General features: G+C 44.9%; 1 protein-coding gene across 1 annotated transcript in view; it reads right to left on the bottom strand.

The window, feature by feature from the left end:
- Nucleotides 1-13,110, bottom strand: part of coro7 (coronin 7) — a 190,597-nt gene that overhangs the window by 166,991 nt on the left and 10,496 nt on the right. Inside the window, exons 6-8 of the mRNA XM_069180818.1 lie at nt 10,778-10,958; nt 9,321-9,397; nt 710-760 (exon numbers count right to left, since the gene is read on the bottom strand). Coding sequence (XP_069036919.1) covers nt 710-760; nt 9,321-9,397; nt 10,778-10,958 — 309 coding nt within the window. The remainder of the gene's footprint in view (nt 1-709; nt 761-9,320; nt 9,398-10,777; nt 10,959-13,110) is intronic.

The following is a 13,110-nucleotide window of genomic DNA, read 5'->3' as shown; positions in this document are numbered from 1 at the left end:
CAGAGGCACTTCTGGGTTGTCGTGTTGTTAGGATGACATGAGCAGTGGTTATACTCGGTCAGACATACAGAAGCAACTAGACAAACAGCCTGAGGCCTCCACTCTGCTGTGGTATTGTAAAACGCTGTAAAAAAGGCCGCACAGTCTGTTTGACAACATATACAAAACGCTGAGTGCACTGAAACAGAATCGCACCCTTTTTTGTTATGAGAGATGTAATGAGGTATACAAAAATAAACTGTGTAAAGGCCAAATATGTCTGAGGAGGAATGACAGTCCTCTTTACCTCTAGCCTTCAGACAATCTGACAGCCCTCTGAGAAATTAAGAGGGCTGTTTAACAAGTACTGTACTGTTGACAGTGTGAGGATGATCTTTAAAACAGGCAGTAAGCACCAAGTCATCACTGTGCTTTGAATTAAACAGCAACATGGTGAAAAAGAATATCATTCCTTTTAGCATTCTAATCTTAACAAAGTCACAGCACACCCTTATGAGGATGCCAAGTGCTGGCACTCTTAAGTACTCCACATAGTTTAATTCACCATCTTTTACAACATCTGATGTATTACTCTCTCTCAAAAAGAGAGCAATGTTCCAGACCCTCGGTTTTACTGTTCCCAGCACAGAACTTAATTTTGGGGAAAAAATGATCTTTGACTGATATTCTGATTCCCTCCTGATCAGGTTAAAGCGCAGAATTTACTTGCCTGCACAGGTGTTAGCTGAGCTCTGGGATCAAAGACGCGCAGTTTCTTATCCTAGAAGGAAGCAAAACAAAGAGCCTTATTAATATGTTTGCATCATGTTACAAGTACTCAAAGCGGACTTTGTGAAATCTGCATTTCTGGATATGTTATGAATGATTTGCGTGTTTTTTTATTAACATAAGAGTAAGCCAAATCTTGTGGGAATATAAAGAAAGATTTTTCTATCATACATTCTCGAAGCATACTTAAAGAACCTCTTCAAATTCAAGAATATTAAACAGTAGGTTACAGAGACTTTCCCCAGTGTGTTTTGACTTGGAAATTGAGTCGCTGCTGCCGCAACGCTGCTGCTTAAAGTTTGTGAATCAGAACCATTGTCAAGGATGACAGAAACAACTGTGCTCCAGTGAGACCGTGTTTCTGCTGAGAAAGAGGTCCAAAACCAAGGTCCAGCTCAAAAATCTTTGTCCTGTCTAAAGCAGTGTCCCTTCTTTCAGACATTACCCGCTGGGCTGCAGAAGTCTGGAAAAGCCTCATACAAGAAAAAAAAAATTGTTTCAATAATGTTTCAACAGATATCTAAGCTTTGCAAAGGAACCAAAGTGTTGTGTCACACGTGCAGCGGATACACAAGAGACAGAGGCCACACTCCAGGATGTGTCCGCGTGGGGTTGGAGGAGAGTAGGAGTTTATAACCATATGGACGTTATTCACACTGATCTCTCGGGAACACACAGTACTGCAGATGACGCACACCAACACAGAACACCACACGATGCAGACATTACAACGTAATAAATAATTCAACCAGAACAATAAATATGTAGTAGTGAAAAAAAAACCATGATAGACCATGCAAAAAGTGCATACGTGCATACAGACGCGCACCGAGTCTGAGGCATTGCAGTTAGCTGTCGAGGATGTGCACTGCCATAGGGTAGAAGCTGTTCTTGAGTCTAGTGGTCCATACTATAATAGTGTGGTATTGCTTGCCAGAGCACGGGGGGTGAGAACAGTTTGTGGCCATGATGGTTGGGACCCTGAATGATGGACTGGTCTTTACTGCGACAACGCCTGGTGGGAATCTCACCGATTGAAGGTCAACCACATCCTACAACCCTCTGTGCTGTCAACACAACCCTCTGCAGTGCGCCTTTGTCACGCATGGTAGTATTTCACAGCGGGGTGAGAGTTGAACGTTTGTCAAGACATACAAACCAAGAAAACGGAGAACACCTGAGGACCACTTAGCAGGAATACTGCATTTCACTGCAATCGGCGCGGGCCAGGATCAGGCGGCTGTGCACTTCAAAAATCAGATTAAACCCGTGAAGAAGTTTTGTTTATTATAGCAATGATAATGCTCTCAGGCCAATGATGTGTCTGCGGAGAGGAGAGCAGTTTTTATACTGTATATACCGTATAAGTGTGCTGTGGCATGGAAAAGGTGGTGAAATACTAAGACACCTCTGCCTAGGTGCAGGTCATCGTCTGAGGTTGCTGTCTGTCGATTCCACTGGGGCTCCAGTGAGAAACACACTATATGCTTAAATGTGGAGCAAAGAGGTTTACGAGATTCATTCGTTCGTTTTCAAACTGGTTTCTAATGACTCTCTGTCTCTGTCCCTTCTCGATAACGGCTGTTTTGTGGGTGAGAGGAAGTTAACCGCTGCTGTGCCAGTGCTCTAAAACAGTGGTTCTTGAAGTTCCATGGTATGGTATTAATCTTTTTACAAACAAAATTGCATATTTTGAAGATGTTTTTATGACTTAAAAAGTTAATGTGAAGAATGGCGCTGCTTAGACTTGCTTTAAGAGAGGTGACAAGGTCAGCCCGCGGACCACCTGGCGCACGCTCACGGACCACCAGTGGTCCACGGACCACACTTTGAGAACCACTGCTCTAAACCATGTCCTCAAGGAAATACTGCCATCAAGCGAACTTGGCACAAAAGAGGGCAAGAGCCCTTACTACAGAGGCTCCAAAACAGACGTAGTGTAGCTGATGGTGAAACTGCAGCACTTACACACAGGCCTGCCACACTCTGTGCAGCGGCACAGACAGCACTGAGGACAGCGAGAGGGCTCCAGCCCACAAGCGCTCAGATACTTCCAGTCCTGTCTGACACGCCATCCTGTTATCTCAGCTTTAGCAACCACACAGACTGGAGACACACTGTGCTTAGAGTGTGGGTGCCACAAAACAAAATACTCAGGAATTCTGCAGGCCTCCTGCAAACCACATTCGGTAAATGTGTAGGCGTTTGCTAAGACTCTCTGGCTTCAAGTAACCTTCACGCAAAGTGCAGCAAGGAAATCTGAACACCTGACAGGCTTGGTTTGATTAAAATAGTCAGAATATATTATAATTGAATTAACTCCTTCTATCAAAGGTCTCTGGCAACATTTTCTGTTCCCCCTGCCCCGACATGGATCAAACTCCAGAATGCACTACCACTAAGCAAGAATAAATTCAACGCCTTTTCCAACCAGTTCCTCCGTGGGTCGCCTTAGGCTAAGTCGGCCTCAGTCAGAACACAAATACTGTAATATCCTAAAAAAAAAAGGCAGAAATAAATTAGCTCAGATTTTCTGGGGCTTTCCATCAGTCTGTGCAAAGAAATCAATGCACTGGATAGAAACGAAATCACTGGGTATAATTATCTCGCAATCAAGGCTGTAATGGGTTGGTTCCCTTCCATGTTAAGCTGATACCAGCTCAGAAAATGGGAATACTGACATGCTGCTACACAGCAGCACACCCTCCATTGCCGTCCCTGCGCTGTTCACTGTGACCTCTGAGTAACCCTACCGGCATGTGGCTCCAATCAGCAGCGCCAATCAGCAGCAAGGTAATTAGTGATTGCAGGGGAAGCTGCTATAATGGGAAAGGCCTGCTGCCTGCACACCTCCATCACTGAGGCCCTTCCCAATCAGCACTGATTGACCGCTGAAGTCCTGCAGCCTCCCCTGTGCCTCCACACCTCTTGTGTCAACTCTGATTTGTGCCCGGCCTGCCTCAGCTTGTCGCGAGTCGAACCCTGCTCCCCGCCTCACCCCTGAGCCGCCTCGGCAAGAAACCGGCCGGTCCCCTTCGGGCCAGGCTGGGGTCAAGGGCCCAACGGGGCTCTGAAGAGGCGAAGCGATGATCTCCTGGACGTAGGCTCAACCTGCTGGTTACCCTCAGGCTTTTTCATATAGGAAGCATCTTCTTTCAAATGGCATTTCATGGATTTCCAGCACTCCTGAAGTCTGGCACACGATAGTGCTGGAAATCAATGGCATCTCAAAAAAAGAGGGTAGAGCATAGTATAGGCTAGAACCCTAGATAATATACAGGCTTTCCTCCAATCTAGCACATGTGGACCATGCACGTATTCCAAATTTTGTGATGACTTTCTCATGCAGTCAGCTAGGCAACTATACTGTAACCATGCACCCCGTTTACTGTTTAACCTGCACAAGTTTCGATCCCAGAATTCCAGGCAGCTGGATGGATGGCGTGCTGACATGCCTAGACCCTGACATCTCACCTTCCCCGAGCTCAGGCACTTAGCTCTTCCCTAAGCTCTTCATTGGATGGGAGGAGCCACTTAACTCATTCCGAATTTCTACAAATTTGGTTTGGCCCTCAAAGAATGTTGCACTCTCTTGTTTTCCTAAATTAAAACAGACCTCATAACCAGCTTTGTCCTCTGGGTTGCTAAGGGGATAAGCCTTTCTTCCAATTCAGGGTCGTGGGGGTGTCAGAGCCTATCCAAGACGCCAGACACACACACACTCACACCAGGGCCAGTTTTCCCAGAAGCCAACGAACCTACCAGTACGTCTCGGGACTGTGGGAGGAAACCCTCACGAACACAGGGAGAACATACACACTCCACACAGACAGCCCCGCAGGTCCAGAATTGAACCCAGGGCCGCCCAGTGCTGCAAAGCAGCAATGCTAATGACTGCACCACCGTGCCACCCAGGACAAGCTTTAAAATGGAAAAAAAATACACAAGAACACAAAAAGTGAAAAATGTTGATTGATCCAGTACACTTCACCCTTTGGGATGTATGTGCTCTGACCTCAGGGTTTTACGCTGCAGGGCCTGGGGTTAAAATTCTTTATCCCATTCCTTCACATACACAAATTGTTTCCGTCTCACAAGAAACTGCCTTTTTAATTACGAGGCCTTCGAATGCTGCGTTTATTAATGAGCTCTTCCTTGTACTAATAAAGGGTCATCTGCACCAGGCCTTTCCCATAGAAAAACAAGGCAATTTCTCTGCAGACCAGCTGAAAAGGGTTTGTGTACAGTAATCGGGGATTCTCGCCTCTTTTTATTAACTCACAGAGCTGCCATCTTCACTGTCTGAGTTCCCCAGGCAACGGTATCCATCACTTTTGATTGACAGCACAATTACGCTACTCCGGTCAAACCTGTGTGTCGGGGATTACAGCAGAGAACAGGGGGGAACTCATAACCTTTTAGAACCCCAGAATTTTTTTTTTTAAATTAAAGACAGAGAAATTAAAAGTAGGCAGCTTCAAGGTGCTTAGATGCTCTTTGAATTTCTGACTTAATCATCAACTTCTTTGCCCAGTCTAACCTCTAAGTTGGCTTTGCTCTTTTTGAGACACACACCCACAACACCGTCCAGGTAAGACCTTTCCATTCCAGATTCCACAGACAACCCCCCCCTTCACATGTTCTATATTATGGATTTTTAAAGAATGTGAAATTGATCTCAATTGAACACACATGTTGGCCTGTTTATTTTGTCTTCATAAGCCAGATTGTGGAGATTAAAGCCTATTAAGTTAAATTACACAAAACTGAAAAATTACGAGGTCCCAGAAACAGCTTGTGATCCATTTTCTCCCAATAATTAGTTTGTCATTTCTCCTGCTTCACGCCTGAGGCAACAACTGAGGGCAGCAGAAGTGACTCTCTCTCCCGTAGGAACAAGCCCTGCTACAGTGCGCACACACACCCTGCCTCCACCAAGGCGTCTCAGACTGCTGCCTTTCATTTCACACCAACCAAAGAAAACCTGAGAGGAAATGGTTTGCACAGGGTACATGCAGTGAATTATTCAGAAGGTCTGATTACAGACACTTCCCGGGGTATGTGACACTCAACAGAGGCAAACTGGAATTTGTACCTGCACCACCAATGAATTTAAAAACTCGGACCTCCATGATACAACTGAACAATTAAAACAGAAGGTAAAACGTGAGAATCTACCAAACAAACCTATCACAAAAATATCCAGATATATTTTTAAATTGTTAACGATGTTCGGGATTTTATCATACAAGCACTATAGTCAATAGACATGTTCTGATTGAATTTTGAAGATTTATCTTTAAAGGTTGCATGACAAATTGTGCTACAGCAAATGGTTGTTGATTTTATCCAATAATGCTGTTTTATCTTCAAAAACCAAAAGTGCAACATTTGCCTGTCCTCTGAAGTGGAATTAACAAAGGAAACTGACTGGACAACAGCTTTACTTAACATACTGTAACACATAGCTCAGCAAAAATACCTTTACTTAAGAAATGAAAAGCCATGCAAATTCACATTTTGACGTGAATCAATAGTCTTCTGTGTAGTATTCAGCTTGGCAAAAATTGAAATTAAAGTGGAGTAATCCCATCCGAAATTCGGATTGAAACTGTAGCATCAGCTTGAGTTTATGACGGAGGTTCTGGGATTCTGCAGTAAGGCTGCTGCTTTGCTCTAACACTCCTTGGAAGACGACCCGAGAGATACAATCCACCTGAGTCCTTCCTCAGTCTCTGCCTGACCAGCAGCTGAGCAATGTCACGTGACACAGGTTGGAGTGGGAATCCGTTGGAGCCCATGGGCAGCCAAGGAAGGAGTAGAGTTTCACTCCACGCGAAAAAGCAGAAAGTCACGTCTCAGCTGCGGAGCCTTCTTCAGGTGTGGCTCAAGAATGGTAGTCAGCTGGAACATGGCATTTTTAGATTTCTTTCTACCTTCTTGCGTGGAATTAAACTCTGCTTGTTCCATTATAATGTGACATATCTAGTAGATAACAGCACTGCAGAAATAAAAGGGGCAAACAGGATTTCAGATTTCAGAAGGAGAGTTAACAGGTTCGTTTGGCCAAAGAAAAGGGCCTCACAGCTGACGCCCTAGGATCCACTCTGATCTGGTGCACCTTCTGTGTGAAGTCTGCATGTTCTCCCTGTGTTCCTGCACTGTCCAAATACTTTACAGACTCTGCAACTGCTGACATTTCTAAAATTCTCTAAAAGGCTACACATTTCAGCTTTAAATGTATAGTTTCACGTTACGCTCAATTTCTAGTTTTTGTGGTTTTCTTCCAAGAGGTATCCCGCAGGTACACTACAGTACAACACAGCACTTATAAGTAAAACTGTATTTGTATTGTTTGTTATTACTTGATCTGCCACTTGGCTTCCTCACTGCATCCTTAAGCCAAGCTCAAGCCTGTGTTCTGGGCTGCGATAGCTGTCAAACCTGTTGATCTGGTTAACACACGGGGCTGGATTTAGTAACTTTACTAATTGCACCACCAGCAATGTCTTTTCTTAGAAGCAATGATGACATCGTACCCTGAATACCCCCGCAAAAGGAAGTGACTCATCTCGCCAGAATTTATGGCCTAAGCCAAACTTAAAATAATAATTATAGCAATTATGGCAGAAATAATGATTAATTTGAGGTGAGGCACACAGTCCAGCCGGGACAGACCAAAGCCTGTAGAAAACAGCAATCCTTTCCAGGGATTGGAACATTGTGGGCTTTGTTATCAAAGCGCTTACAAGTAGATTCAGACGTCTGTTCTGACAAGACGTATTCTTTTTTTAACCTCTATGATTTCTTCCCATTGGAAGAGAATTAAGTGCTTTGATCTATTTTTTAGTGAATGTGGGGACATCTGACCACGTGTGTTGGCCTCATAATGGAGACTGCATGTTTTGCAGACTGTCAAAAGGGCTGTGGTAGGGGAATTGCTATGGTCTATTGTAACAAAGGCAACTGAAAGGCCTGTTTCCCTGTTAGAAGGATTACGAACTGAACCGACAAAACCGGCAAGGCAGTAGCTCAGCCTGCAAGGAGCAGCAAATATTTTTTTGCACGGAGTGAAAATGAGCAGAAACTGGGTTACAATTTGTTCAGACATAAACTTATCAGTTGTTCTTCTCTAGCCATATTATTCTGGTGTAAATTCACCTGGCTATACTCTCCTGCTGTACTCTCACCTGGCTATACTCTCCTGCTCCACTCTCACCTGGCAATACTCTCCTGCTGTACTCTCACCTGGCAATACTCTCCTGCTGTAGTCTCATCTGGCCATAGTCTGAAAATATACTTTCATATGTTTCATATACAACCATATGTTTCTGTTGTACTCTCAAATTGTGACAGAGTATTTCAGTGTTTTGATTTGGCACTCTTCTAAAAAACAAAGAGATTGACTGGAATTTTTATGACCTTCCAGTCATAAACAAAACTTTCCTTTTACTTCATAACAAATTAAGAAACACAAAAGTCAACAGGAGGCCCTTATAAAACAGTACATTTTTCAAAAAATTGTTCATAAACCATTTACCACCAGTATTTTATTATTCATTTAGAAGTTTAAACCCTTCGGTGTTGTAATTTATAGATGTATTTTCATTTCCTTCAGAGCCAGGAGTAATGACTTCTCTCATAAATTTGTGTTTGTAACCCACTTTGAGGCAGAATTTCATACGGTGCCTTCCAGACACTTGAGCAGTTTCCATCTATTTTAAAAACCAATAACTCGATGCTTGTCTTTGTGTGCCCTGTGCTCGAACTTAGACAAGCTGAATGTGGTCTGGCACCCAAGATCTGAATACAGGGCAACGGGATACGACTCTTTCTTAAACTGAGACCTGAAGGTGCTCTTAGTTATTAACTTACACATTGTGTCAAGGGTTTTCCATTATGCAGCAATACTATAAATGACCTTTCTAGTTATGTAATTAAAAAAATCTGAAATCCAGTTCAATTGTATTTTCTTTTTTCACAAAAGAAAAAATACTTTCGATGACAGAAACTATTTGAATATCCACCCACCCAGCCGGGTGAAACATATTTCAAGCAGTCAGAGCGCTAATACAGAATTCAGTGAGAACTCGCTGCCATCTAGTGGTAGAATACCAACATTGCAGCTTCTCTTTAATGAAAGTTTTCCGCTTAACTTGTTGCACCCGCAGGATATGCGCAACAGTAAATACTAGAGAGAAGGCGATATCATCAGGAAATGCTGTCTAGAGAACTAAAAACCTCATTATTCTAATTACACAGCCTAATACACCCATACACAACTGAAAACACAGTCTTAGTCAGAATTACATGGTCTTACATCTGGATGTTGATTGTTTCGCTTGAAGTAATGCATGAAGGTAGGTTTCGAAAAACTATGTTTTTGAAAGCACCCCAGTTTAATCCAGGGGCACCTTTTGCTAGTGTCAAAAAAAAAGCTCTGAGCAGCTGGTCAGCTCATCTGTGGACCTGGTGCTGCCAGGAAGGCACGATGCACAGGGTGTAGTGTTTTTTTTTTTTTACTCTCGGAACATCTCCCACACCAGACTTACCTTGCAAGAGGTGGCCAGCAGGGAACCATCCTGCTTCCACGTGAGGCTCTGCAGCTGATCGCCGTGGTCAGCGAGGGCTGAGGAAGAGAGAAACCGAGAGGAGGAGTGAGCAGCAGAGGCACAGAGGGATGAGGGAGCGAGAGAGAGCAAAATCAGAACGATCGGGGAGGGAAAACATGAAAACTTCTAACATTATTCCAGCAGTTCAGTGATTCCTTCGTGCCAGAGATCAAGTCAGAGAGTCACCTACACTAAACTCCTACAAATCCAGATTCAAAACCTTCTTCTTCAGAAGAGCCTTTACTGAACTGGCTCTGTTCTTTACCCCTCTGCTCCTGCTGTATTCGGTACCTCCATCCTCTCTTTGTGTGTTGTCATATCTTGTGTAGTCTTTTTATTGCTGTTGTTGTGCTTCTGTAAAGCGCTTTGAGAAGCCACCTTTTAAAGGCACTACATAATATAAAACATAGTATTATTATTATTTCTGTGCAACAAAATCAATTTGCAATTGCTTTGCATTAGTGGATCATGTGCTGACTTGTCACACGTTTGCGGTCCACAGGGCAGAGAAGGCCACCAGCTGCACACAGCTGTCAATCAAGAGCTGTCCGTGTGACCAAGGCGAAGCTTTAAACTTGCACAGGAACCAAGAACACGCTGGGCTCACTCACTGACTTGGAAATCCGCGACTGTTCAACAGTGACACTCTGATCCTCAGTTCGAACGGCACAGACCTACAGCAGGAAATTAACCCGCATTTACAACGAGCTCTGAGGACAGCTAAAAGCCCCAAAAAGCGTCAAACTTTTTTTTGTCGCCTGGTCACAGCAGCAATCGTGACCTGCCCAGTAAAACTAGAGGTCAACCGCGACCGCAACGCCATGTCGTGTTTGTGCAGCTCATTATATATACCTGTCTGAACTTTTATCGCCCTACTCCCCACCTCGCAACCTCCGCTCTTCAAATTCTGCCCTCCTTCATGTCCCCCAAGCCCGTCTATATTGTATGGGCGACAGGGCCTTCTCCTGTTCTGCCCCCAAGCTCTGGAACTCTTTGCCCAAGGATATCAGAGAGTCACCTTCTCTAAACTCCTTCAAATCCAGACTCAAAACCCTCTTCTTCAGAAAAGCCTTTACTGAACTGCTTCCATTCTTCACCCCTCTGCTCTTCTTAATACCACCTTCCACGGTCTCCTCTATTGTTATTGTTGTATTGTTGTAATTATAATTGTGTCCCGTCTTGTGAAATCTTCTTATTTATTGTTGTAGTCTTATTATTTATCGTTATCGTCATCCTGTAAAGCGCTTTGAGAAGCCACCTTTAAAGGCGCTATATAAAATAAAGTTTATTGTTATTATTATTATTATTTTTATTATTATTATTATTATCATCTCGGGGCTGCAGGAGAGCGGCCGGGGTCCGAACGAGGAGCTCGTCTTGAGACACGAGGGCCTGACCTGCGAGGGGGCTCGGCCGGGAAGCGTCCCAGACGTTGGCGGTCCTGCCCGCGCCCGTGGCCAGCACCCCGCCGGCGGCCGGGTGGAAGAGGACGGTCTCAAGGCGCCCCCCCCGGGGGCTCAGCGTCACCTCCGGAGAGGCAGGTCCGCCATCCTGGCCTGGCACCCGCCACACCTTCACCTGCAGGGGGGGGGCGAGAAAGAGCCGGGATTCGCCCACTGAGAGACCCCAACGCCCCGTAACAGCCCTGGGGCCCCCCAGCCCGTCCAAGGGGCTTTCACCGGAGTGAAAAGGTCACGGAGGGAAGACTGCTTCGTCCGTCGTGAAACGTGAGGCCGTTTCCCGCACAGACACACCTCTCACTGGAGTGAAGCACTTACAAGAACATAATGAGAGAGCCACGAGGAGGCTCGTTTGTCTCATTCGGTAGTTAGCAGCTATTCGATGCAAGGATCTGATCCAGCTGTTTCTTGAAGGAAGCCAGAATAAGGGCTTCAAGAACACGGCAGGAGCTTCAGTGACTGAGACAGCGCCCTGCTCTTATGTTTCAAGAGGGATGGTGTGTGAGATGATGTCGGTATGGAGCAACGAGGGAAAGACACCACCAGCAAAGGGCAACAGTGGGCAGAAGTGCTCCCTGCAGGACAGATACTGACTTCTCTGCATTACTGCGAAGAGTACCCAGCCACACTGAGGGATCACCTCGGCACTGCAGCCCCTCCTTCCTGCTGAGGGCTGTCTTCCAGGAAGACGAGGCCCCCGTCCGCAGAGCACGTGTGGTTGGTCTCTCGGTGGTTTGATGAGCGCGACGCTGACGGTACCCACGGATCACGGCACCGTCAGCCACCAGACCCGAACCCAAGCGGGCGGTCAGGAGATACTCTGTAACGGTGCCTCGGGCAGCGTCTCCCACTCTCTGTCAGCCATGACGTCAGTCGACTGACTTTCTGGTGGAAATCCTCCCTCCTGCAGAAATCCGCACCACGGCACGCCATAATGCTCGCACGTGGAGGCCCAGCGCCCCCCCGGAGTGACTTTACATTGGTGTTTCCTTTATTTTATCCACTACATGTTTATATTTCAGTTCAAAACATTTTACCGCAGTAAAGAACAAGAATGCCAGTTCGAAGACTGTCCTGAAGGTGGCAGTGTGACACTTTCAATCAGCACTGCAAGACGGGCAGCTGCAAAACATCATATAGCGCCACTACAGTAATAATAAATAATAATAATAATTGCTTACACTTATATAGCGCTTTTCTGGACACTCCACCATAAGCGCTTTACAGGTAATGGGGATCCCCTCCACCACCACCAATGTGCAGCCCCACCTGGATGATGCGACAGCAGCCATAGTGCACCAGTACACTCCCCACACACCAGCTCTCAGTGGGGAGGAGAGCAGAGTAATGAAGCCAGTTCAGAGAGGGGGATTATTAGGAGGCCATGAGTGGTAAGGGCCAATGGGAAATGTGGCCAGGACGCTGGGGTTACACCCCTACTCTTTTAGAGAAACGCCCTGGGATTTTTAATGACCAGGCTCCCACCTGCTGAGCTTCAGTGGGTTGCCAATTGTGAGTTGCAGGGTGATATGGCTGCTAGCAGTATGCAGGATTAATTCACAACTTATCTTTCTATTAAAAAGGGGGAAAAATGACTTTAGAAAGATAACATTAGAAAAGGAACACAGAACAACTGTGGCAATAACTTCAGCTGGCCCAAACCTTTGGTCCTATTTGTGATCTCAGCAGCTTTCTCCCAAGTTGCCCTACATAAGTACCTTGATGCTAAATAAAGATGTTCTTTCTTTAGGCATTTCAAATCAGGCATTGGGCAAAGGAAGAAAGTACAAATGGCAGGTATGATTAGTAAGTGCCAGGTTAAGATTAATAAAACACATTCTTGCATGACGCCTTTTTATATTTTAACTTTATAAATAAAAAAAACATTATAAATGTGATGCAAGCATTATCCCCAAATATGGATAATGATACAGCTAATTATTAAATCACTGCTATTCTTTTTTGTGTGAATAAGGAAGATGGATCCTGATTATTTTTCTGGTTTATTAAACTATTAAACCTAGGCCTGTATTTCTCAATAAAGAATGTTATTTAAAAAAGATTCATGGACTCTTTTATAATTACAAGCAAAGGCTCCTCCTAAGTCTGCTAACTGTGAACACATGCCTGAATCAGCAGGAAACTGGTTGATATTCCTGCTTTTTCACTGCTAATTATCCCTAATGAAGATCGAGCGAATGCACGAGTAATTAAGTCACTCCCTCTGGCTAATCAGAACAACAGAGCTAACCTAATCACTCACATGGGAA

This window comes from Lepisosteus oculatus, chromosome 19, assembly GCF_040954835.1.
Source record: "Lepisosteus oculatus isolate fLepOcu1 chromosome 19, fLepOcu1.hap2, whole genome shotgun sequence".
Lineage (NCBI taxonomy): Eukaryota > Metazoa > Chordata > Actinopteri > Semionotiformes > Lepisosteidae > Lepisosteus > Lepisosteus oculatus.
The sequence above is the reverse complement of the archived record's forward strand: the minus strand, read 5'-3'. Positions and strand labels throughout refer to the sequence as shown.